Genomic DNA, 25308 nt, shown 5'->3' with positions numbered 1-25308 from the left:
AACCCAGCAAATGGCCATAGCCGGCCGTGCTGCCCCCCCTGCAAGGGAATAAGCGGACTTCAGGCAGATTTCTACCTTGCGGTCCGTAGCATCCTTAAGGGAGGACATGGATGGCATCGGCAATGTGGCACTACGGACAAGACGGGTCACGTGAGAATCCACCTGTGGAGGGGATTCACACTTAGCAAAATAATTATCCGCGAACGGATAAGCCACCGCCAGGCGTCTCTGCGGCTGGTATCTTTTGCCAGGTTGTTTCCACGCCTCCTCTAAATGGTCCACCAACTGACCCGAAAGAGGAAAGACTGTGGCATCGCCCTTCACATCTTTGAAAAAGGCATACTTAGATTTAGCCGCTGGGGGAACTTCGTCCTCAATCACCAAGGCTGTGCGGACCGCCCGAATAAGTCCAGGAATATATACTTTGGACTTAGCATCAGCGTCCTTAGTATGGAAAGGTTCCTGATCGTAAGGATCCAGAATCTCCCCATCATCAGACGTCCCTTCGTCATCCTCCTAAGGAGCGGACAGAGACGCCACCGGCCTTTTATGAGGCCACATCACAGACTCCCCTTGCAACACATCCGACAAGTGCTGTACAGAACTCGTCAGGGAGTTAACCCACGCTGGCTCCTGAGAACCCGGGAGCGGGGAAATAGGGAGACTGTCCGCTGTCCCAGGGGGTAGTGGAAGCGCAGGTTGGTCGCCTGGCTCCACGCTGCAGCCAGTCCCCAGGGAGCCCCCTGCCTGGGGACTTAGGACCATGTGATCAGCGGGGACCCACCGCGGGACCCCGCTGCTTACCTCGGTCCCCCTTGAATCCGGCCATGGTCCGGAACATCTGGGGTCACCGCTAGCTGTGACCCCAGACGCCCACCAGCATCCCCGGATCAGTACCAGCGTTCTGGTACCGGCGGGGTGTAGGGAAGACAGCATGGACGTCAGGACTGACTGTCCATGCTGTTCATCCAGATGTGCAGCCACAGCTGCATGAAGAAAAAGCTTCAGGGGCTCTTCTAGCCCCCACTCCAACAGGTGCACCCGACTCCGGCCGGGCACCAAACTAAACTGAGGTGCCTTGGCCCGGGGGCGGGGTATAGGAGGGGGACCTAGTGCATCCTGGGAGGCTGAAAGCTTAACTCTTTGGTGCCCTGCGACTGACGTCACACCTATACCCCAAGGTATCCTGTGGATACCCTATGGACCCTGAAGTAGAAAAGATGGATTTTTAGCGATCATAACCTTTAGAAATGACTACGGCTCCCCAGAGACAATAGAACTACAAATCACAGCATGTCCCGATGGCCTCTGTAGTTGAAGAGACACAGGTTGCCATTCTCTGCTATAGTGCATATATCAGCAAGACCATTTCTTTATGGAATAAGGCACAATTTAATAAAACTATATATCCCAATAATACAATGCCCTTCAGATTTAAATATAAGAAAACAAAAATCTAGAAAATATTTTCATATGATTTCTAAAAAAACTTAGCGGATTATTTAATTTTGACAAAAAACCCCACCCCAGTAGTGTGCAGATCTGTAAGTGTTGCATTATTGTGCTTCATGTGCTTCGGGTGTTCTAATGTTATCTTCACTGGCGGTATTGTCTGCTTGCTCCATTATCTAAATCAGGTATGAAGAGGAAAGAAATAGTTATTGTAATCACATGTGACTGCCGTACGCTGCATCTCAGACCTGCATGAGAGGCGAGGTTAGGAAAATGATACAAACAATGACATTTTATTTCTGCAGTAGAGATGTGGGGACAGAGCCTGCAATGGACCTCACCCCCTGCCTTCCCAATATCATTATGTGCTGTGTGAACACAAGCTGCAATTTACAAACAGATAAATACCCAGAACCAATAGAATCTAAGATGGCATGGGATTTGTTTGTCTGTGACCCCTGACACTGTGAAATAGCAACATAAAATAAAGTTAAAAACACACAAGTTTCCTGCACTACAGACCAACACATGGCGACATGTTTACTGAGCATGGCCCTTAAGAGATGTCTTGTAATTGTATATGTTTTGGAATACAGCAAGGCGTTTATCTGTGCACAAAATGGTACATATAAATAAACCAGGGTGATATTCACAATAGCAACAATAAAAACGGCAAAAAGGAAATGTACTCTGGACAACGGCTGTGAGCAATGTCCCTCTATCTTTTCCATCATTTTCCATAAATATCCCTCGGTGGTCTCCACCCTGGAGCCTGGTAGACTCGCGGCAGTAATTTGGGGAGCTCGCCTACCTGCAGTACTGCTGAGTCAACTAGGAGGAAGAGTGACCTCTGACAAAGTCGTGGGTGGAGTGACGGGGAAGCGCGTCAGGTGATTGCCATAGGGTGACACAATACGTGACGGACACCATCTGGACATCACAGGAGTCGACTGCATTTGGGGCAAGTAACTCCTGCCTACCTCTGCCGAAAAGTCACACAGCTGCCCTGCCTATAGCTTTTGCTCCTCTACTGTACTTACCTCCTTGGAGACGGTAATTAAAAGTGAAATGTGCAACAATATCACTGTATTAATTAAATGCATTGTTGTTTTCTATTAAACATTTTTTCATTTTCATTAAATGATCTTTAATTCTTCGGTTATTAGCCAGATTTTTTATTTTGTAAATGGTAGTAGCTCTTCAGGAGGTTTCATTTTTCTTGAGTAGCTCACATCCCAATTAAGGTTGGTGACCACTGGACTAGATCAACTACATTTTAAAGGCCACTTACAGCAAACTGTAAAAACTACTCTTATAAATGCTTAAAGGGAATTGGTATGTAATGCCGGCGGCTGTTAGCTGCTGGATCATATACTGACAGCGGCAGCCCAACGGATCGAAATCCCGACTGCAGCAGGTAAGTACCCTAACCCCCTCCTCTCCCTACCCTAACCCTCCCTTTAGTGGTGCCTAACGCTAGCCTACCTCTTAGTGCCTAACCCTAACCTCCCCCGTTAGTGCCTAACCCTAACCTCCCCCGTTAGTGCCTAACCCTAACCTCCCCCGTTAGTGCTTAACCCTAACCTCCCCCGTTAGTGCCTAAACCTAACCCCCCCTCCCCGCTCCCTAAACCTAACCTTCCCTGGGGGGGTGCCTAACTCTAACCCCACCTAGTGGTGCCCTACACTAAGTTCCCCTGGGGGTCCCTAATCCTAAACCTAACCCCCCCCCCCCCCCGCAGCTAAACGTTAAGACACTCGGCTTACCTTCATTCGGTATGCCGGGTGTCAGGAGTTTGTTGTGAGGGCTAATGATAGGCGACGGGATTTTGACACCTATCTTTTGTCCCATGTCGGGATATCTTTGGGCGGGATAGCGTTCGGCGGTATCCTGACTGCGGCCCACTCAAAGATACATTAGCAAATTAGATCACACGTATTTTAATTTGGCAACTCCGTATACAGGCAGTGATCAATTATAGTGTAGCCTTTTCTGTGTTCTACATATAGCTTCTGCAAGCTACACAGACAATTAAGAATATTCTACTAGTAGGCTTAGTAAGTAAAAGGTAGACATAAATTAGGATAGTGTGGCTGCCTTTTTCAAGGTTGGCAACTTTTTTTAGTATTGGATATTGGCAATAGTTCATCTTGTTCTGCCTTGTAAAAGAACAAAAACATATCGCAAATCAGTTGAGCAATAACATCCTAATGATAACAAATGTAAAAACATACTGGGCATTAGTAATGCTGCCGGAAACGATTACTATATGGGTTCTTTTATTGCATGTGAGGTAAGCTATTTAATTAGAGTACAAAAGTATCTGCTTAGATACTAAATGAAAAACAGATTCTGCAATGTGTATTATAGGAGAGTAGTAAGCTTTACATGTGTTATGGCAACTTCTCTGACGTACTGCAACTGTACATGTGTAACAAGAAAGAGTTTCTCTTTCATGGTCATCATGTTGAATGATGGAAGATATATTCAGGTCAATATGTAAAATGGGATTAGAAAAATCTATTATATTAAGTTGCTAATATAAAACAAAAAAAAACAAAACACAATGCCTACAATCAACCACTTATGTTGGCCTGGTACAATTACTACTATGCCATCTAATGGTTGCAGATGATGGGATTGGTATTTGCACTTAAATTTGATAGACATTTGTAAGGGTAAAGAGATCAAGGTTTGTTAGAAGTTAATCAGATAATTAAGAGATTCCAGCGTTTGAGCTTTTCTACTGAAACAAGCAAATCAGGAAAAGGTTGGGAGATAAGTGCAGCAGTGTGTTACAAAGGTTTACACACATCAGTATTGGCAGGTAACAGCAATACATCAGCTATATAAATAATAAACAGCCAACTTCACACCACACTGGATGATAGTGTCAATAGTTATATCCCAATACCTCATAGCAGCTGCCATTCCAGAACTTCTTCATTTCCTTTCTACTCCATGCAATAATGGAACTGGTGAAAAGTGTGCAGGGTACTAGATACAGGAGAGCTGGCTGTCCCATCTTCATTACGATCAGGACAACAAAAGTCAGAAACATCCCTACAGCATAAGCTAGAAAAGAATAACCATAGACAACAGGCACATTAATACAGTTTTACGGATATGCATCTTAAAGAGGGAGATTTGAATAAAACTGAAACAAAAAGAAGACTTAGCAGCCACCATCCAGAATAACCTGACCAGGACTGACAATACTAGGAGGGCATGGCCACATAAGGGGGAGTGACCACGCTCTATTAGGTCTATTATGCGCCCCCAGTAGGCACCCTAGAGTGTGAAGTGTTAATGTACAATTCTGAAAGCCTACCGGACATGATTAGAATTATGTTTTACTTATATATGGAGCCACAAGGGTTATGTAATGTCGTACATAGAGCGGTATCCAATTAGCCCCAAACATTGTTTGGGCGCTAATTGACCCCCGTGATGGGCGAAAAACTGAGATTATTGTTTTTTTTACCCTATCCTATTATTTTGGTAGAAATGATAGGATAGTTCTCCCGAAAACACATAAGCTGCGATAAGCTCACGGACCTGTGTGTTTTCGCCTTTTTTCAGGTGAAGAAAAACGGCAATTACCGTGGATTCTTTTTTCGGGACACATCAGGTCCCGAAAAAAAAAAACCCCGATAAGTGCCGGCGTCAGGCCGACTTCGGGGTTAATTGGATAGCCCCGGGCGAGGTAATTAGCTGTGGTAATTTACCATGGCTAATTGGATACCCCCCCATAATGGGAGTACTCAGAGGAAAGCAGAGTCGGGTAATGCAAAGGATGGAGGCTTAGGAAGATGCATGATAGACTTGTGTGAAGAGATGTGTTTTGAGGGCCTGTTTGAAGACCAGAAGGCTGGGCGAGTGTCTGATAGAGCAGAGGACAGAGCCATAACTAGACTTTTTGGTGCCCTGTGCCAGAGAGAGCACCCCCCCCCCCCCCCCCCGATTTTTTAAATAGGAACATAAGACAGTGCACCTGAAAAAGGGCCATGGCTTCATGGGGAAAGGCCAGGGAACAGATAGGGGAGGCCAGGAGATGCTGGGGATAAAAAGAGGAAACTACAAGTGAGAATGATAATAAACAGAAGAATTGACAGGCCCAAACAGCACCCCTGTGCCCATGGCACTAGTCGCACTACCCTAGTTACGTCCCAGGCGGAGGAGAGTGCATCACAGGAGAAGGGTGTGGGAGGAAGACCTTCAGGAAGTGAGGCAGAAGTCAATGGTACGGCAAAGTGGGTGGGAGGAAGTGTGCTTGAGAACGAGGCTGGAGATGTAGTGAGGGGAGAAGTGGTTTATGGTTTCAAAGGGAGTGACAGGAGTTTGAATTTGATTGAGTGGGGCAGGGAGCCACTGGAGAGACAACGGGGGGCAGCAGAAGTGGAGCGGTGAGGGAAAAATAAGTAAGTTAAGGATAGACTGAAGAAAAATGGAATTTACCAAAATACCAGGTCTCCTAGAGTACATATAAAACAGAAAACAATACAACTGTGATGACTTCAATCTTTTGTTATTTTAACTCTGCATACCCCCTAAACATCACTGCTTCTCCTAATATTGGATGACTGACGGCCATCCAGGAATCAAAGTTTTTTTGCCCAATTTGTGAGGGTTGGGAGGCAGCACAAATAAGTAATCTTTATACTCGCCTCTCATATGTTCATCTATACTATTATTAATGTATGCTCATTTACACAAATTCAACACCAATGGTCACCTGCTTACCGTCTTCTGGATATCCTTTATGACTAGTAGTCAAAATTGAATTCTACAGACTAATCATTTTTTTATTTTTAATTTTCAACCTACCTAAGGTACAGGATACATAATATATACTAGAAGATGATGTTCGTACATCAAATCGTCTGCAATATGCCACCAACAGGCCTACAACACAAAAAGCAGTTTAATTACAGTGTACATGATTCATCAATTTACATTAAAGCCTTAATAAACATTTATGTAGATTACTCTGTGTAAAAGAATACGTTTACAGTAACTTTACGTGGACCATTAATCTGTTTTAACTAGAGGCCCATGTCCCTGCTTAATGTTAATTTCAAATGATACTGGCCCACTGCATCTCTGCTCCTGTCCTAGGACTGATGCATTTGGATCAGGTCAGGTTTGCTGCACTGAGAGAACCCAAAAACAACACTAATCAAAAATCCATTCTTTTTTTTCGCCCAGAAAACTGTACAAACTATCCAACCCTCCCACTACATCAACAGGTCCTTTTCTCAAGATGCTCATATAGGCTTGAGACCCATATATATATATATATATATATATATATGTGTGTGTCAAAGGATAATTGTACCCTACTCTTTGAAACCAGTATGAATCTGCCAACTAGCCAATTTTTTGCCCAAAAAAATAAAAGCGCTGTGGACTACAAAAATCAATGAATAAAGAAGTAGTGCTATAAGTAACCATAAAATAAATTAGTAAAAATCAGTTATGCCAATAATAAAATGTTTAAATTTATTCATAAATACATTTGATCAATACCATATATAAAAAACAAAGAAATAATACATATAAAAAATGTAATGGTGTGGGATCACCAAAGAATGTTCTATAGTATCTATACCGCAGCTAATAATTAGACAGTTCCACAAAGTGGTAAATCTGTGTCCAATGTTGCAAGACTGATACAAGTGAAAAAGACAAGCTATTTTTTTACCCCAAACATTCACTCACCAGGAACAATGATATCACCAAAGCCCAGTAACGAAAATGGAATTCCACATAATGTCAGGGCAGAATATTCCAGCCTAGGTACCCTAATCACTACAGGTAACTGGAAGACAAGAAGCATTAAAGGCACACTTACAAGCACGACATTAACAAAAAAATTATTTTGGACATGGCTTAAGACAAAGACAAAAAAAAATAAAAATAAAACTTTGCCACAAATAGCAAATGAGGAAGGTAGCACACCATAGGAGGTAATGATCAGTGTACTAAGTGAAACATGTCACATGGTAAGAAATGGGTGTTATTTGGGTGCACTATGTTTATTCAGTCACATAAAAGACCACTAATAGTAAATATATTATAATATATAAGTAGACCTTTTACACCGACATTTTATGCCCTGTGCATGTGGGGTATTTTAACTGCTAGAGCAGAGATCACTGTACAAGATAAGATAATGGATGCTCAGAATAGACTGTCATAAACTTGCATCAAGGTGAGCCTATCCACATAGTTAATGTGGGGATAGTTTAAATTTCCAGATAAACTAGTAGTACATTTTTGGCACTCACCATTAAATTAGTTTCTCTTGGTCCATCTTGGGGACAATGCTCACCACGGGGTGTAGTGGGCGTTGCGAGGAGTCAGCACATCAAACTACCCTTTTTTGTAAAATAACCCCTCCCCTCTATCCCCCATAATCCCGACCAACACTAACAGGAACCAGTCAGTCAATCGTTATAAAGCCCTTAAAGAGAGCCCACTAAAAAAAAAGTCAAGCATGCTACACATAACCAAAGAGGTAGAAAACATGTAGTAAACAACAAGGGGAGGAAACACAGTGTTCCCCAGATGGATAAAGAGAAACTGATTTAACGGTGAGTACCAAAAGTCCTATTTTCTCTCTTTAATCTGGGGGACACAGTTCACCAAGCTACCCCTATGGGAGGGTAGGCCCAACCACTGCAGCACACATAACTTTGCACCCGAACGTGGCGTCAAACACATTGAATTTATAAAATTTTATCAATGTATGAACGGATGACCAGGTGGCTGCCTGGCATACCTGCTCCACTGACACACCGTGCCCTGCAAGAGGCACCCACTGACCTGGTTGAATAAGCCACAATATGCTCTCTGGAACAGGAGCATGTTCCAAAACATACGCCTGACGTATGGCCGCTGTTATCCATCACGCTACAGACAACTTGGAAGCAGGCCAACATCTCTTGTGCACCTCATACAGAACGAGCAATTCTACCAACACCAAATTAAGATCCCAAGGTGCCACTGACGGCACACAATGGGGATGAACATGTAACAACCCCTAAAGAAAAGTCTGGACCTCGGGTATAGAGAACAAATTCCTCTGTAAGAAAATAGAGCCGAAACCTATTCACCACCACAATGGTTTTGAAATGAAACAAACAAGATGTGCTTTAACTACAGACTTTCAGATTCAATTTGAGGGTAATTACATCCAAATCGGGTGAACAGTGTAGGAATTACAACAGTTTCAATATGTGCCTCCCAATTTTTAAGGGGCCAAAAGTAATGGGACTATCAACACAAAAGCTATTTCATGGACAGGTGTGGGCTATTCCCTCATTATTTCATTATCAATTAAGCAGGTAAAAGGTCTGGAGTTGATTCTAGGTGTGACATTTGCATTTGGAATCAGTTGCTGTCAACTCTCAATATGAGATCCAAAGAGCTGTCACTATCAGTGAAGCAAGCCATCATTAGACTGAAAAATGAAAACAAACCCATCAGAGAGATTGCAAAAACATTAGGTGTGGCCAAATCAACTGTTTGGAACATTCTTAAAAAGAAAGAACGCATCGGAGAGCTCAGCAACACCAAAAGACCCGGAAGACCACGGAAAACAACTGTGGTGGATGACAAAATAATTATTTCCCTGGTGAAGAAAAACCCCTTTACAACAGTTGGCCAAATCAAGAACACTCTCCAGGAGGTAGATGTATATGTGTCAAAGTCAACAATCAAAAGAAGACTTCACAAGAGTGAATATAGAGGGTTCACCACAAGATGCAAACCATTGGTGAGCCACAAAAACAGGAAGACCAGATTACAGTTTGCCAAACAACATCTAAAAAAGTCATTACAGTTCTGGAACAACATCCTATTGACAGATGAGACAAAGATCAACTTGTACCAGAGTGATGGGAAGAGAAGAGAAGGAAAGGAACTGCTCATGATCCAAAACATACCACCTCATCAGTGAAGCATGGTGGTGGTAGTGTCATGGCGTGGGCATGTATGGCTGCCAATGGAACTGGTTCCCTTGTATTTATTGATGATGTGACTGCTGACAAAAGCAGCAGAATGAATTCTGAAGTGTTTCGGGCAATATTATATGCTCATATTCAGTCAAATGCTTCAGAACTCATTGGACAGCGCTTCACAATGCAGATGGACAATGACCCGAAGCATACTGCAAAAGCAACCAAACAGTTTTTTAAGGCTAAAAAGTGGAATGTTATGCAATGGCCAAGTCAATCCCCTGATCTGAATCCGATTGAGCATGCATTTTACTTGATGAAGACAAAACTGAAGGGAAAATGCCCCAAGAACAAGCAGGAACTGAAGACATTTGCAGTAGAGGCCTGGCAGAGCATCACCAGGGATGAATCCCAGCGTCTGGTGATGTCTATGCGTTCCAGACTTCAGGCTGTTATTGCCTGCAAAGGATTTGCAACAAAGTATTAAAAAGTGAAAATTAGATTTAGGATTGTTTAGTTTGTCCCATTACTTTTGGCCCCTTAAAAAGCGGGAGGCACATATAGAAACCATTGTAATTCCTACACCGTTCACCTGATTTGGATGTAATTACCCTCAAATGAAATCTGAAAGTCTGCAGTTAAATCACATCTTGTTTGTTTCATTTCAAAGCCATTGTGGTGGTGAATAGAGGACAAAATATGAAAATTCTGTCAATGTCCCAATATTTATGGACCTGACTGTATATCTTCCTAACCCTATGATCATTTTTGAAAGGCCCCCATTTTCTGGCCTTGATCATTGTCTGGATAGCCCTGTCAGAAAACTCCTTAGCCTGGAGAATCATGCTTCAGCAGCCATGCCGTTAAAGCCAAACGAGAAGTCTGCATGCAGGACTGGACCTTAGCTGAGCAGGTCTCTGCATGCAGGAAGTCACCAGAAAGGTTCTGCTGCCAATAAGAAGACAACGGCATACCAAGCCCTCCGAAGCCATTCAGGAACCACCAGGATAACGACAGTCTTTTCTGCCTTGATTTTCTTGAGAACCCAAGATATCAGAGGAATTAGCAGGAAGAGATAGGTCAACCAGAACAGCCTTGGTACCATTTCTCTACTCCTCTGGGATGAACACTGCCATAACTGCTGGAACAAACCTCTCTGCCCAACAAAAAATCCTGACATTGCTAACGCACTGCGGGTAGCCCACTGGTGGTTTACATATGCCATGGCTGTGGCATTATCGGATTAAATCTGTAAGGATCTGTCTGAAAAGAGCCCCCACATAGCTTGGTAAATTACCCAGAGCTTGACAACATTTATGGGGAGTCCTGTCTCTGTTCTAGACCAAAGACACTGAAACCGAAGACCCAATGTAACACCTCCCTAACAGGAGACACTGGCATCTGTGGTTACTATAGTTTATGCCTATACTGACAGGAGCCGCCCCTGACTGAGATGAATCCTGGCTGACCACCAAAGTAGGGACTGGCGAGTCACTGGGAACAGTCTGAAGTACTCCAGTGTTCAGACTAGGGATGTGCAGGCTCGGATAGGTTCGAGTTTGCACGCAGAGTTTGGATTTTTCCCTCCAAAAAAACGGAACTCAGAAAGAGGCTAAACGTCATCTTGCATGGACAAACATCATCATTCCTGGACTTTTTTGGAGGGAAAAATCCGAACTCGGCGTGCAAACTCGAACCTATCCGAGCCTGCACATCCCTAGTTCAGACAGGGACTTGACCTGGGCCAGCAACTGAGCCTGAAAAGTCAGAGAATGCAAACGTGAGTAGGAAACCGATTCAAAACAGGACACCATCCTCCCTAACAAACGCATGCACTGGAGTACCGACACCTGTCTGCTAGACAGTATTGGCGACACTTTTTTCTGCACTGCCAAGATCTTGTCTTTCGGCAAGAAGACCTGGAAGGCTCTAGTGTCGAACAGAAGGCCCAGAAACACCAGGCACTGCAAAGAACCCAGATGACATTTGGGATAATTGATTATCCACCTGTGACCCTCCAATGTCTCTATTGTCAAAAGAAGATGGCCCTGAATGCCCATGTTGACTGCCATTACCACCATGATCTTTGTAAAGACCCTGGGTGCTGTGGCCAACCCCCAAGGACAGCGCACTGAACTGAAAATAGTGCTCTATTACAGCAAACCTGAGCATGCTGTGATGATCTTCCCAAATGGGGACATGCAAGTAAGCATCTGACATCTGTAGATGGCAGAAAGTTGTCCCTCTCTATTGCAGCAATCACAAACTGAAGGGATTCTATTCGGAATGGTGTATTGATTCAGAGATGTTACGTTAGAGTCAGAGTAGGCCGAAAAGACATATCTGGCTTCTGAACCAGGAACATATTTGAATAAAAGCCAAGCCCTTTTTGCTCCTCCGGTACTGGAACAATAACACCTGACTGCAGTGACCTTTGAATAGCCCACTGTAGAGCCATACACCTGACTATGTCCTTCATAAGGGGAGTTGCAAAGAAATGAGTGGGAGGGGAACCTGCAAGGTCTAAAATATAGCCTCTTTCCACAATACCTCCTACCCACCTGTCTGAGGAAACCGGCAGCCACTGGTCCCGGAAATTGAGCAGACAGGTTCCCACCACAAACCGGTTCTCATGCACACTGCTACTCAGCAGCTATAGGCCCTGGGCTTCTACCATGCCCTCAGTAACTTCCCCAAAGAAGCCACCAGAATATGTTCTGGAAGGGACTCCTCTGGATCTTGCAAAAGACTGAAAGGACCAAAACCATGGAATGTGTGGCTTGGACGCTCTTGCCGGAAGAAAGCCCTTCTTTCCGGCAACCAGATCTGCTAAATGTAGTCCAACTGTGAACCAAACAACAATGAACCTTCAAATGGCAGATTTAATTTAAGCCTCCTAACTCTTAAGCCAAAGAATACATCTGACATCTATAGACCAGCCTGAAATACAGGAAAGACCAAGGGCAGCATCCATCAGTGTATTCACCATAAAAGCTAAAACATTCATAAGATGATTCATCAGTGGCTTGAGATCGGATTGTGTAGCTTTTTCCTTCAGTCAGTCATCCAGCTGTGACTTCAATTTTTTCGCAGTTTTGTTAGCCCAAACAGGTACTAGCACCCCAGAGGTCTACAAAATAGACTTAACTGCCCCTTCAAACTTGCGATCTGAAGCATCCTTCAGGATTAAAGAATCCGGGATAGGGATAACATCCACTGTGGGAGTAGTTTCCCATAAACCCAAGTCCACCTGTGCAAATGGGTATCTGGAAACAAATCTCTGTGGCACCTGATACCTCTGGTCAGCTTTCTGCCATGCCTCTTGTAGGAAATCATTTAACTGGGAAAAGGAAGACAAAAGAACAGTCTGCTTCTTTGACTTTTCAAGGAAAGAGACCACGGGAACCGCAAGTTCCACTGGTGTGTCAAAATCTAAGGTCTGCAGAGTTAAAAGAATTAAATCTTCCACATCCAGTCCACTGGGAGGCGCTTCTTGCCCCTGTCTAACATACCCCAGATCTGACTCTCTCTGAACCTCATTATCCTTCCCTAATGACAAGTCTAAATCAGGCTCCCTCTGAAAAGATACCTGCGAAACAACCAGACATTTGCGGGGGCTACTAGCTAATGTAGCTTCAGAAAGGCTTTCCACAGAAGCAGCCATTACAGCCAAATCTTTTGCAGGGCCTGGACACGGGCCCGGGACAAGTACTCTGGCGGAAGACCCTTGAAAAACTGGGGTGCAGGTGGGGAGCACAGGAATAGGTACAGTTCCAAATTAAAAAGAAGGAGCAGGCTGACTCACTCCACTCTGAGGCTCTGACCTAGGTCTGGAATGTACTTTAGCAGCATGCCCAGCCAGGCAAATTCCGCTATCTCTGCTGCCACCCCACCAGAGGCACATGGATCTCAGTTCCCAGCAGAGCAAATTACAGCCACCCGGGTCCAGGCAGGGTTGAGGTAATCTAGCATAGCATTTGGAACAGGTGTAGTGCATCCCAAGGTCCCCAGCTGCTTTGGCCTTGGAAAATGTTTTAGTCATAATGAAAGAAATACAGACACACCAAAATTCTGCTGACACAATAAAACACAATGAGAGTGAAACAGCAAAGCCCAAATTCTAACTGGTAAATACAGAATTTAGGAAAACAAAATCTCCTTTCAAACTGACAGGATGGAGAGACAGATGTTCCAGCCAGTGAGAAATAATGCTGTGCTCAATCACAGACAGGAGAACAGCAGCACACACAGATGTACCCTCTTCACAAAGATAGAGGATATAAAGTGTTCAGTATGAAATAAAGAAACAGTAAACTAGCTGATATATGCAGCTCCCCACAGCACCAGAAACAGTAGCATTAACAGTAGCAGTGTTATCCCTGCACTCAGCAATCAATATCTGCCAGTAGAAACAATAATCAGGGAGGCTAATTAGTATACCTATAGGCTATCAGCGCCTGTGTATATTCCCCTCAGTGAGAATTCGTGCACCTAGGCTCCTCCCCCTGCCAGCATGCTGCGGTGACTGACCAGGATAGTGGGGGCCAGACACAGCATAAAAGCACACACTGTCTTCCCATCCGGTTCCTTCTATTATTTAAACTGCTGGAGGGGAACCGGAGGGGGAGACAGCTGCATCTCCATCACTGTGAGAGAGAAGGTGCTGCGCTGTGGAGGCCAGTCGCTTGTCCTGCTGAGCGGCCTCAGACTCCACTGCTGGTCCGGGACCAGCTGCACATGCCTGGAGATGCCTGAAAAAAGTCTCTGAAAACAAAAAACAGCAGCACTTAAGCATAAAAATAAAACTTACAAAGATGCTCCTGCACAGGCACATAGTAGACAGATTCATGTTAGCTCTGCTTCGGTGGGGCTTTTAGGATGTAGAGGGGAGGGTTAGCTTACAAATGAGTGTAATTAGATGTGCCAACTCCTCACAGCAGCCTGTACACCCCATGTAGAGCAGTGTCCATAGATTAGATGTAAGTGAAATGATTATTTGGTCTCTGTAGTTAAACCTGTCATCCATTTTATGACACTTCCAGAAACAAAGAAATGGGCAGCTTTAGGATGTCTGGCAATGCACTGTCATAGACAACGCCAGAAGAATAATGTACATAAAAAATATAACTCTCTACAGTCAATTATTATCTAAGTTATCGTTACATTTGTAAAGGAGGTTGTTGCTATTGTTTTGAAATATATACTTGTGAATTTATTAGTTCATGTTTCATAATGAAACGCTACACCACAAATGCAAGTTTCTTAGGTGCAGGGGGGGAGCAGCTACTATCGGGCTCATACCCTCCACACCCAGTAACACTACCAGCCACGCCCACACCACCTGAGCCCTGTGGGCAGCTGCTTCTTTCTTAGAAATGTGTGCAGTTGCACTACCAGCAAATTTGCTCTCCCGCCCGGCTCAACCTCTCCTCTCTAATGCCTCCTCCCTGCACACGTCAGTGAGGAGTGAGGAGAGATGGAGCCGGCCAGGAGAGCAGAACTTGCAGCAGCAACCTGCTAAAGGAAAAGCCGCTTGCTGGGATCAGGAGGGGAGCGAAGGGGGGGTCTGTTCCTTCAAAATGTTTTTCTTTCAAACTGCACGGTTTATTAATGGAAAGCACTTGTTCTATTATTATAAAAGGATTGATCTCTATATAAGCAGGATAGACCAGACGGAATTAAGAGGCTCTGTGTAGACTGACATAGGCCCATATGTTCTATTTAAAACAGACATCAACAAAAAGGACACATTTTAAACAAGGTGTGACTCTAGACAACAAACAAAAACAGGAGGAGGAGGATAATATTATTATTATTTTTTATTATTAATAATAATAATAATAATAATCATCCACAGGTTAAAAAATAGTTGTTTGTTTTCCCCAGTAATGGAGATGGTAACAATAACAGAAAATCTATCAAGAAAACAAAACAAAAAGATTTTGATACACTCCCATGATCTATAACAAGAGAGAGATGTTAAAGGTACAATAATGTATAACAGTCATTCCCTGATTTGATTGAGAACATTATCACTGAGAAAGCAAGAATACACCAACACGTATGACTAGATGTGATTAAAGTGAAATGTAGACTTCCCAGAGACTGTGATATAAGAATCCATTGTAGATATCTGAAACACAATCCTTACTTTCTCGTAGGTGGCTTGAGATTCAGCGGGGACCTCCACATAGCTCTCACCATTCTAGGATCAAATCCAAGTCACAAAAATTTAATATCCCACATGGATCAGCTACACGCAGGCCAGATTGTGGTTTATGTATTGTGTGCGTGTCTCCAGAGTCAGAAAATTCAATACTTCACACATACAATACAGGCATATAAAGTATTGGACAGGCAAAACTTTTCAGTTCAAAGCCTTTGAATTAAACCATAAATTCAACATTCACATCAAATAAAAAAAATCTATATATATATTTTAAACAATACATTTTGGTCAACTTTAGTCTCAGGGAAAAATAAAAAAGTGAATACACTGCATCGTTCTCCGACAGGAAAAGATTCACCACCCTCCTACAGGTCAGGTCCCCAGGTAATGTGATCCCTTTCTAAGATTATATCTGGCTGTGATCAGATCTTCCGGCCAATGCTGCAAATGCCTGACTGCTGGCAGTAAGACTGCTCCGGGAAACTAATGCACGTGGTGATTTACATCCACTCGGTGTCCATTTCACTCTGTGTGCACGGCGTAAAACACCACAGCTTGCTGCACACAGGGAATGGGGAATATTATCCTTCTATTCACACAGCTAACTGGAAACAGGCCTCTGTATTCCAATGCTCATTATATATAATGGAAACACCATGGCAGTCAATGTCACATGGCTGCAAATCACCTTGTAGATGATTCCTGTATAATGCCTGTTCTAACAGAACACTGTATTGCCCCATACAATAATGATACACAAAACACACACCAAGGTTCTCAACTGTCCCATTTTAACCTTTCTAAAAAGATTTACCCCATTTCTACTAAAATAATGTAATAAAGGGACTACAGTGCACTCATAACTGCGTAATGTTAGGACATTTCTTAAAAAGCAATGCCTATGATTTAGCAGATACTAAGGAGCAGATTCAATTATCTGCGAGGTTCCATCTCGCTGATACTACATGAGTTGTCCGGACAGGAACCCAGCTTGGTTTTGCCCACGTCCCTTAGAGGTGCAAGCGAAAACCAAGCAAGATTTCCCTATTGCAGTAACTGGTTAGGTGCGCAGCCGCACGTTGTTTAGCGGAGTCTATCCCTCTGAAGGCTGTAATACTTCTCTGTGTAACTGAAATATAATCCTTGCAGTAGTCAATTACCCTTCACCTGGAAGACCAGGGTTTACATACAAAATACCCACACATAACTGAAAGGTGTATATGCGTACCTTTTCCGGATTTCCCGAGGGACCAGCTGCCACTTCCACCATGATGCTTTCACCATTCTGAAAATGCACATTATAACAGGTGAATGATCTACGCTATACAAAAAAATAATGTTTTTAAACGCATAGTTGCCAACCTCCTAATTCTCAGAGTTATGGTGCATACACACGGTCAGATTTTCTGTCAGATCTGAACGATAACGATTTTACAAATAGTTCAATCGTTCATATCTGAAAGAAAATCTGACATGTGTGACTACAACGATGAGCGATGCGCGTTTGTCAGATAACAATATCTGATGTGTTTGCAGTCAGATTTGGATGATTCCATTCATTTTAATACTGTCTGAAATCATTCAATCGTTCAAATCATTGGTTCAATCGTTCATCTGACATATCTGACCGTGTGTATGCACCATTAGTCCCTGTTTTTGAAGATTTGCCCGTGTAACACTGACCATCACATTCTGCCAGCCTTTTGGTCCTTATCTCGCTTATATGCCCCATTAACCCTAGCTCATATTCTCTTCCTAATGCCTCCCCAGGAGTATAGACCCCAGCTCCTATAAGTGCAGTAAGAAGGCAGAGTCAGGTTTTATAACTAGTGCACTTTGGTGTTTTAGTGTTCTCTAAAGGGCATACAGAGAAATTTGAATGAGTAGGCATCGTGAGGGGTCTGAGGTGCATAAGGTATGGTATATAATTAACTCTTATTCTTCGGGGTCCATAGGGTCCACAGGGCACCTGGCCTCAGTTGAGATCTGTTCTTTTCTTTTTGTGTCACTGATTCCCTCTTCATTTTTTGAGAGTGTTTCTTGTGTACATTGTACTTCCTTCTCCACTTTCTATCTCTTGCTACAAACTGAATGCCTGTGGCTGGGGGCGGGATATATAGGAAGGAGGCCCTATGCATGCTGGGAGCTTGAAAGCTGTAGCTGTTTGGTGCAATGGATTACTTCAACTACATACTCCAAGGTAGTTTCTGTGGACCCTATGGACCTTGAAGAAAGAGAGTTAACTAAGGTATGTTATACCATAACTCTTATTGTTTAAGGCACAAAATTATTAAAGATATTGTATAATATTACCTTCAGGCTTTGTGTATAAGGTGTATATGAAACATAAATGAATTTCATGTATGTACACAAACTTTGTTTGAGCCACAAATTACTGAAAATATAGTATAAAATGACCTGCAGGCTGTGTGTATAAGGAGTATATAAAACATAGATGCATTCTGTGTTTAGATTTGGGTCTCATTCCCAAAATATTTCATTATAGTATGCTTTGTTAAAATATGGTGTTAAATTAAACTAGAAAAAATACATAATATACATGAAAAACCAAGGCAAACCCTGTTCTATTCATTTGTAACTACAATATATTACATTCGTTATTAGCCTATATTTTGTTTTGATACATTTTCAGTTATCACATCTACATTTTTGTAACATATTTAGCCCAGTACAGTAACACAAATGTGCCCTGACAAACTGGTTGGAATCACTGTGATATGCTGTATAGAATTTGGGGAAAGGGAACATATAAATATAATAATAAATAATCAAGCTATAATCATATCCAGTGCCCATGAAATACAGGTTGAGTCTCCCATATCCAAAATGCTTGGGACCAAGGGTATTTAGGATATCGGAATATTCCATATTTTGGAATATTTGTATACCATATTGAAATGTCTTTGGAATAGGGCTCAAATCTAAACACAAAAGGCATTTATGATTCATATACACCTTATACACACAGCCTGAAAGTAATTTTAGAGAATATTTTCAATAATTTTGTGGTTCAAACAAAGTTTGTGTACATACATTAAATTAATTTATGTTTCATATACACATTATACACAAAGCCTATGTCATTTTATACTTTATTGTTAATAATTTTGTGCCTTAAACAAAGTTTGTGTACATTGAACCATCAAAAAGCAAAGGTTTCATTATCTCAGTCATGCTGAAAATATTCCGTATTTCGGAATATTTGGATATGGGAGACTCAATCTGTATTAGGGAATGCAACAGTAAAATACATGCATTAATGCAGGTTGGACACATACTGCAATGCTGGCAAGTATAAGCTAATAATTATAACAATAGACTATTGTAGTACAGGTTGAGTCTCCCATATCCAAAATGTTTGGGACCAGGGGTATTTTGGATATCGGAATATTCTGTAATTTGGAATATTTGCATACTATTATGAAATATTTTGGGAATGAGACCCAAATCTAAACACAGAATGCATTTATGTTTTATATACACCTTATACACACAGCCTGCAGGTAATTTTATACTATATTTTCAGTAATTTGTGGCTCAAACAAAGTTTGTGTACATACATGAAATTCATTTATGTTTCATATACACCTTATACACAAAGCCTGAAGGTAATATTATAAAATATCTTTAATAATTTTGTGCCTGAAACAATAAGAGTTATGGTATAACATACCTTAGTTAACTCTTTTTCTTCAAGGTCCATAGGGTCCACAGGAACTACCTTGGAGTATGTAGTTGAAGTAATCCATTGCACCAAACAGCTACAGCTTTCAAGCTCCCAGCATGCATAGGGCCTCCTTCCTATATATCCCGCCCCCAGCCACAGGCATTCAGTTTGTAGCAAGAGACAGAAAGTGGAAAAGGAAGTACAATGTACACAAGAAACACTCTCAAAAAATGAAGAGGGAATCAGTGACACAAAAAGAACAGATCTCAACTGAGGCCAGGTGCCCTGTGGACCCTATGGACCTCGAAGAATAAGAGTTAATTATATACCATACCTTATTTTCTTCTTCAGGGTCCATAGGGTGGACAGGAACTACCTTGGGGAAGTCCTAAAGCAGTTCCCTTAAGGGTTGGGACGCTCCTGATAAGAAAGGAGAATCTGCCACCCAAAGGAAGCATCCTGGGAGGCAAAAGTATCAAATGCATAGAACATGATGAAAGTGTGGAACGAAGACCAAGTCGCCACCTTGCACAATTGTTCTGCAGAGGCGCCATGTTTAAACGCCCACAATGGTCCCACAGACCGAGTAGAATGTGCTATCACCGTGTTTGGAACAGGGAGATCATCCTGAGTATACACATGAGAAATAGTCATATGCAGCCACGAGCCAGAGTCAGAGCTTGTTAGCTGGCCAGCCTAGTTTCTGAAAGTCATATAACAAATAAATGCATCTGATTTCCTGATGGAGCTGGTACGATCCACGTAGATACGAAGAGCTCGAACCACATCCAGTGAAGCTTCACCTACAGAAGGGCAGAAGACTGAAAGGCTGGGACTACAATCCCTTCAATCCCCCCCCCCCCTTGTACGGAGGACAGCTCTATTCTGATGAAAAATCTAAAATGAAAAGCGACATGACAGTGCTACCAAATCAGAAACTCTGCGAGCTGAGGAGATAGCGAGGAGAAACAGGGTCTTTGCGGTCAACTATTTGAGGTCCACTGCATCTAAGGGTTCAAAGAAGGGAGCTTGCAGCGCCCTAAGAACTAAGGATAAATCCCATGATGCCACCGAAGAGACAAACGGAGGTTGCAGACGGAGAACACCCTTAAAAAAAAATTTCTAACGTCTGGCAGAGTGGCAATTCTGCGCTGGAACCAAACTGACAATGCAGAAACCTGAACTCTCAAGGTAGCAAGACGAAGACTTCAGTCTAGTCCAGCCTGAAGAAAAGCAAGAACTCGGGTCACTCTGAAAAACTTAGGGTCATATTTTCTGTGGGAACACCAATGAAAAAAAAGAATGCCAAATCCTGTGATAGATGCAGGCCGAAGAGGGCTTCCTTGCCCTAAGCATCATCTGGATCACTGAAGTGGCCCTTAAGACGGAAGACTCAAGAGCCATGCCGTCAAAGCCAGCCGAGGTAGATCCGGATATAGGCAGGGACCCTGCAGTAGCAAATCTAGCCGTAGAGGAAGTGGATGGACTGTCTATGGATAAACATGTCAGATCGGTGAACCAATGTCTCTGCCACCTTCTTGCTTGAATTTTCTGACAACCCTTAGGAGGAGGGAGATCAGAGGAAACCGGTATACCAATCTGAAGTCCCACCTCACCGCCAGAGCGTCCACAAAGGCGGCTGAGGGTCCCTTGTTCTGGACCCATACCTGGGGATCTTGTGGTCGTGACGTGATGCCATGAGGTCTACGTCCGGTAGTCCCCACTTGTCCACCAGGCACTGAAAGACGTCCGGATGAAGAGCCCATTCTCCGGCGCGTATGTCCTGACGACTTAGAAAATCAGCATCCCAGTTGACGATCCCTGGGATGAATATCACAGAGATTGCTGGAAGATGGCATACTGCCCAAACCAGAATGTTCGCCACTTCCTTCATAGCTGCCGGACTTCGTGTGCCTCCCTGATGGTTGATGTAGGCCACTGTGGTTGCGTTGTCGGACTGAATCTGGACAGGTCTGCCGTGAAGGAGGTCCTGCGCCAGAAGGAGCGCCCTGTGCCCAGGTGACTTTCCTGAGCTGTCCATCTTCCCTGAAAGGTGTGATGACCTGTCACCGCCCCCCATCCTCGCAGACTTGCAGCTTTGGTGAGGAGAACCCAATCTGGGATCCATAATGGGCGACCCTTGTCTAAATGAGTCATCTGCAGCCACCACGCAAGGGAGAGGTGAACTTCTGGCGAAATGCGGATCATTTGAGACTTTATCAGATGATACTGGCCATCCCAATGAGACAAAATCCATCATTGCAGGGTCCTGGAATGGAACTGGCATAAGCTACCATGTCGAAGGTGGATACCATGGACCCCAGTATCTGCATTGCTAAGTGAACTGACATTCTCTGACTGCGGAGCAGTTTGCGTACCCGTACTTGTAGGGCAGCAATCCTTTGTCCCAGAGAATCCAGGAGCGACAACCAATGTACCATCTGCTGAGCTGGAGAAAGAGAAGACTTTTTCCAATTGATTATCCAGCCGTGCTCTTGCAGACAGGCAATGGTCATTTGGAGATGGTGTTGTAAAACCTCCGGAGATTGTGCCAATATCAGGAGGTTGTCCAAGTATGGTAGTATCCTGACTCCTTGTCGCCTGAGATGACTGCCATAATCTTGGTGAATACCCAAGGTGCTGTAGACAGTCCGAAGGGCAGAGCCTGAAATTGATAATGTTGCTGATCCACCGCAAACCTCAGAAACGTTTGGTGAGAATGTACAATATGTACATGCAGATCCGCATCCTATGTGTCTAGGTAAACCATGAAATCTCCAAGCTCCATTGCTAGCATAACTAACCGTAGGGTTTCCATACGGACTTTAGTACATGGATGAATTTGTTGAGAGACTTTAAATTCAGAATAGGGCGATGAGACCCATTTAGTTTCAGAATCAGAAACATTTGAATAACCCATTCCCTGTTGCATCACAGGAACGGGGATTATAACCCCTGACCTCAAGAGGGCCCAAATAGCTTCTTGGAGGGCCAAGGCCCTGGATTGGGTCTGAAAGAAGATTTGTACAAAAAACAACTTCTGAGGGGGATGCCTCAGGAACGTGAGGGCATATCCATGAGGGACCACTTCTCCAATCCAAGCATCCATAGTTGTCTGATGCCAGGGATAAGAAAACTGGAGGAGTCGGCCTCCTACCTGAGATCCCCCAGGGGGAGGCCTGCTCCATCAGGCAGCAGATTTCCGTTCGGCTTGGAAGCTGGACGTTTGACCGGACTGAAGTAGAGGCTGTTTATAACAGGCCCTACACAAACCATCTTGCACAAAATCCTGTTCTGACAAGCCTGCGAACAGGATCTACATCAGGGTTGCATAAAATTAGATTTAAAAAAAAAAAATCAAAAACCAATTTATTTGATTTAAATAGGATTTATTAAAAAAAAATTAAAAATAAACATTTAAACATTTACTTCCTTTTTTTTAATTTTTAAAAAAAAAACTAATTAAATCCCAAAAATCGGATTTAAATCAAATAAATCAGTTTTTGATTTTTTTTTTTTTTTAAATCCAATTTTATGCAACCCTGATTTTCATGATACCAGCATAGGAGGCTTGACCTCCTTCTTTCCTGTGCTTTTAGACATAACAATGTATCACAGGTATAAGGTATAAATGCAATGTGACCGTCTTCACAAGTAAATGTGTAAGAAAATGAAAAACCCCACAAAACTGTTCAGAGGGATGAGGAGAAACACAGTGATCAATATATCTGACCGTTTAGAAAATAAAAGACAGTGTCAATACAGCAGCTAGCATTAAAGTCACATACAACGCAAATATAATTTCATATTCAAATGTAAATGCAAATGGGCTCTGAATCAACTGACCAAACCCACGGGAGTTTGGTAGGATATAGAGCACTGTTTACCTGACCCAAGGGAGAGGCGTTAGAGAGCAGAGAAGGGAGAAATATGGGATGTCACTGCACAGGTATATGATCACCAATTAAATAAATAATTAAACGAATATAGGGAGGAAGCGTGCTATAACCACTGACGAACAAAAATAATTAAACCCTATGAGTTTGGTAAATATGTGATGGTAGTGATGCTTCTCATAGTTAAATTAATCTTAGAACAAAAAAAATAAAAAAATTGGAGGTCTTGTAGACCACCAAAAGACTCTATAATGAGAGCACTCTAATAGCATATAGATGACGATAATAGAAGTCTAGTTAAAACTTAACCTTTATTACAACTACAATATCAACTAAAAAAGACTCACAAAAACAGTGTGATAAAGGGCAAAATAAATGTATACAAAAAACACAGAATAATCACAGGTAATAGGATCCTGTATCAGGTACCTATATACCTACAAGACGGCAAAATATTACAGACATACAAACAATATTATATAACATACAATGTTAAAAATGTATAGTTCTAAAATACACCCAGAACCGGAAACGGGTTCAAATTGATCTAATGGCCCGTACACACGGGACGATCAGACAACGATCAGATATCGGTGTCTGATTGTCCTGCATGTGCTGGATGTTCAATATCGAACATCCAGCAACATGCACCAACCCCCAAACGACGTAACGACCCGCGATCAACGATGATATCGACCAGGTTGGTCTGCATGCATGGGTGATGGTCGATATCGATCATCCGTGCCCGCGCATCGACCATCGTTTGGTCATTGGAGGGGTTAAAAAAAAGGACAATATAAGCGATTAAACGATAGACTATATCATTATCGTTTATATCGTCCTTTTTATCTGACCGTGTGTATGCACCATAAAAGTTTATTTTTACAGTATATATCAAAATATATTAAAAAAAGACTCGCTCTGTATCTGTCCAGACAATAGATCAGGAGAAATTCAGTGATATAGAGATCTGTTGTACAGAAGGTTCTACTGCTTCCTATCTTACCATTAGGTATAGGACAGAAAGTGAGAGAACCCTGTTATACAGAATCCCTTTGAAACAACAGTCAATATCAGTGATTGTGTGCAGCCGTTAGCTTCTGCTTTCAAGTGTTGTGCCCAAACCACATTAGTGGATTGAAGGGTATAGGACACCTGATAAGAGAGTTAATAAGTTCTCTAAACACTGATAGGAAATGGATAGAGAAAAATACATAAGGTGATGATATATGTCTGTGTTAAATAAGGGCCTGATTCAGAGCCGCTCGTAAGCGGCCGCTCGTTCGCTCCGAGCGATGTTTGCCCAACTGCGCATGCGTACGGATCGTTATACGCATGCACGAACCAGTCAGTGCGGCCGAAATTCATGTGCTCGCAAAATAGCGAATGCCTGATAATTTGAGTGACTGAAAGAGGCGTATGTGGGTGGTAACAGGGGAAGGTGCTTGAAAACGGGGAGTGGAGATCCGATCGCAGGCGTGCTTAAAGGTCAAAACGGGCGTTTTATGGGTGTGCATAATTAAAACAGCAGCGTCATTGTGCACGTCACTGGGTTATTTTATAGCCAGAACTGCTCGCAAAATTGTGGTAGCAAAAACCAACCACAAGAATAGCGAGCAGCTCATACCCTGGTCGATGTACTCGATTAATCTAATAAATAGCGGACATGACGTAGGATGCGAGCGGCCAGGGGGCGTAGTTTCCCAAAAAACGACCGCAAGTTTTGTTCGCTCGTTCAGACCTAGAGGCGTGAACAGACCGCAAAGAGCGAACGGTTCATATGAATAGCCACCCCTTTTTTTTGAACGAACGACCGCAAATAGCGACCGGCTCTGAATCAGGCCCTAAATCCCTTCTTCTATCCGGGATGTGTATCAAATGTTTGACAAACTAAAATTTATTACCATTTCTCAACTTACTGTAATTTGACAGTATTAACTAGAGATGAGCGGGTTTGGATCTCAGAGATCCGAACCCACCTGAACTTAGAGATCCGGGACGAGAACCAAACGTGTGTTCAGTTCCCCCGCTGGCCCCGGATCTCAGAGGCAAAACCTCAGAGACAAAATCTCTGCTTTATAAGGAGGAGCCCGCGTCGGTGCCATTTCACTCCGGCTGTGGAGAGTGAACAGGGAGGGTGCG

At 42.9% G+C, this 25308-nt stretch overlaps 1 protein-coding gene across 2 annotated transcripts in view; it reads right to left on the bottom strand.

The window, feature by feature from the left end:
- Positions 1-1180: 1180 nt before the first annotated feature.
- Positions 1181-25308, bottom strand: part of SPPL2A (signal peptide peptidase like 2A) — a 59566-nt gene continuing 35438 nt past the window's right edge. Inside the window, exons 11-16 of one of the 2 annotated variants that reach the window (XM_088472820.1) lie at positions 16811-16867; positions 15565-15618; positions 7174-7273; positions 6280-6357; positions 4367-4527; positions 1181-1628 (exon numbers count right to left, since the gene is read on the bottom strand). In XM_088472820.1, coding sequence (XP_088328946.1) covers positions 1557-1628; positions 4367-4527; positions 6280-6357; positions 7174-7273; positions 15565-15618; positions 16811-16867 — 522 coding nt within the window. In that variant the 3' untranslated portion in view covers positions 1181-1556. The remainder of the gene's footprint in view (positions 1629-4366; positions 4528-6279; positions 6358-7173; positions 7274-15564; positions 15619-16810; positions 16868-25308) is intronic. The other variant, XM_088472821.1, reaches the window with a different exon arrangement.

Source organism: Taudactylus pleione, unplaced genomic scaffold, assembly GCF_031769625.1.
Source record: "Taudactylus pleione unplaced genomic scaffold, aTauple2 ptg000129l, whole genome shotgun sequence".
In the NCBI taxonomy this organism is placed as follows: domain Eukaryota; kingdom Metazoa; phylum Chordata; class Amphibia; order Anura; family Myobatrachidae; genus Taudactylus; species Taudactylus pleione.
The sequence above is the reverse complement of the archived record's forward strand: the minus strand, read 5'-3'. Positions and strand labels throughout refer to the sequence as shown.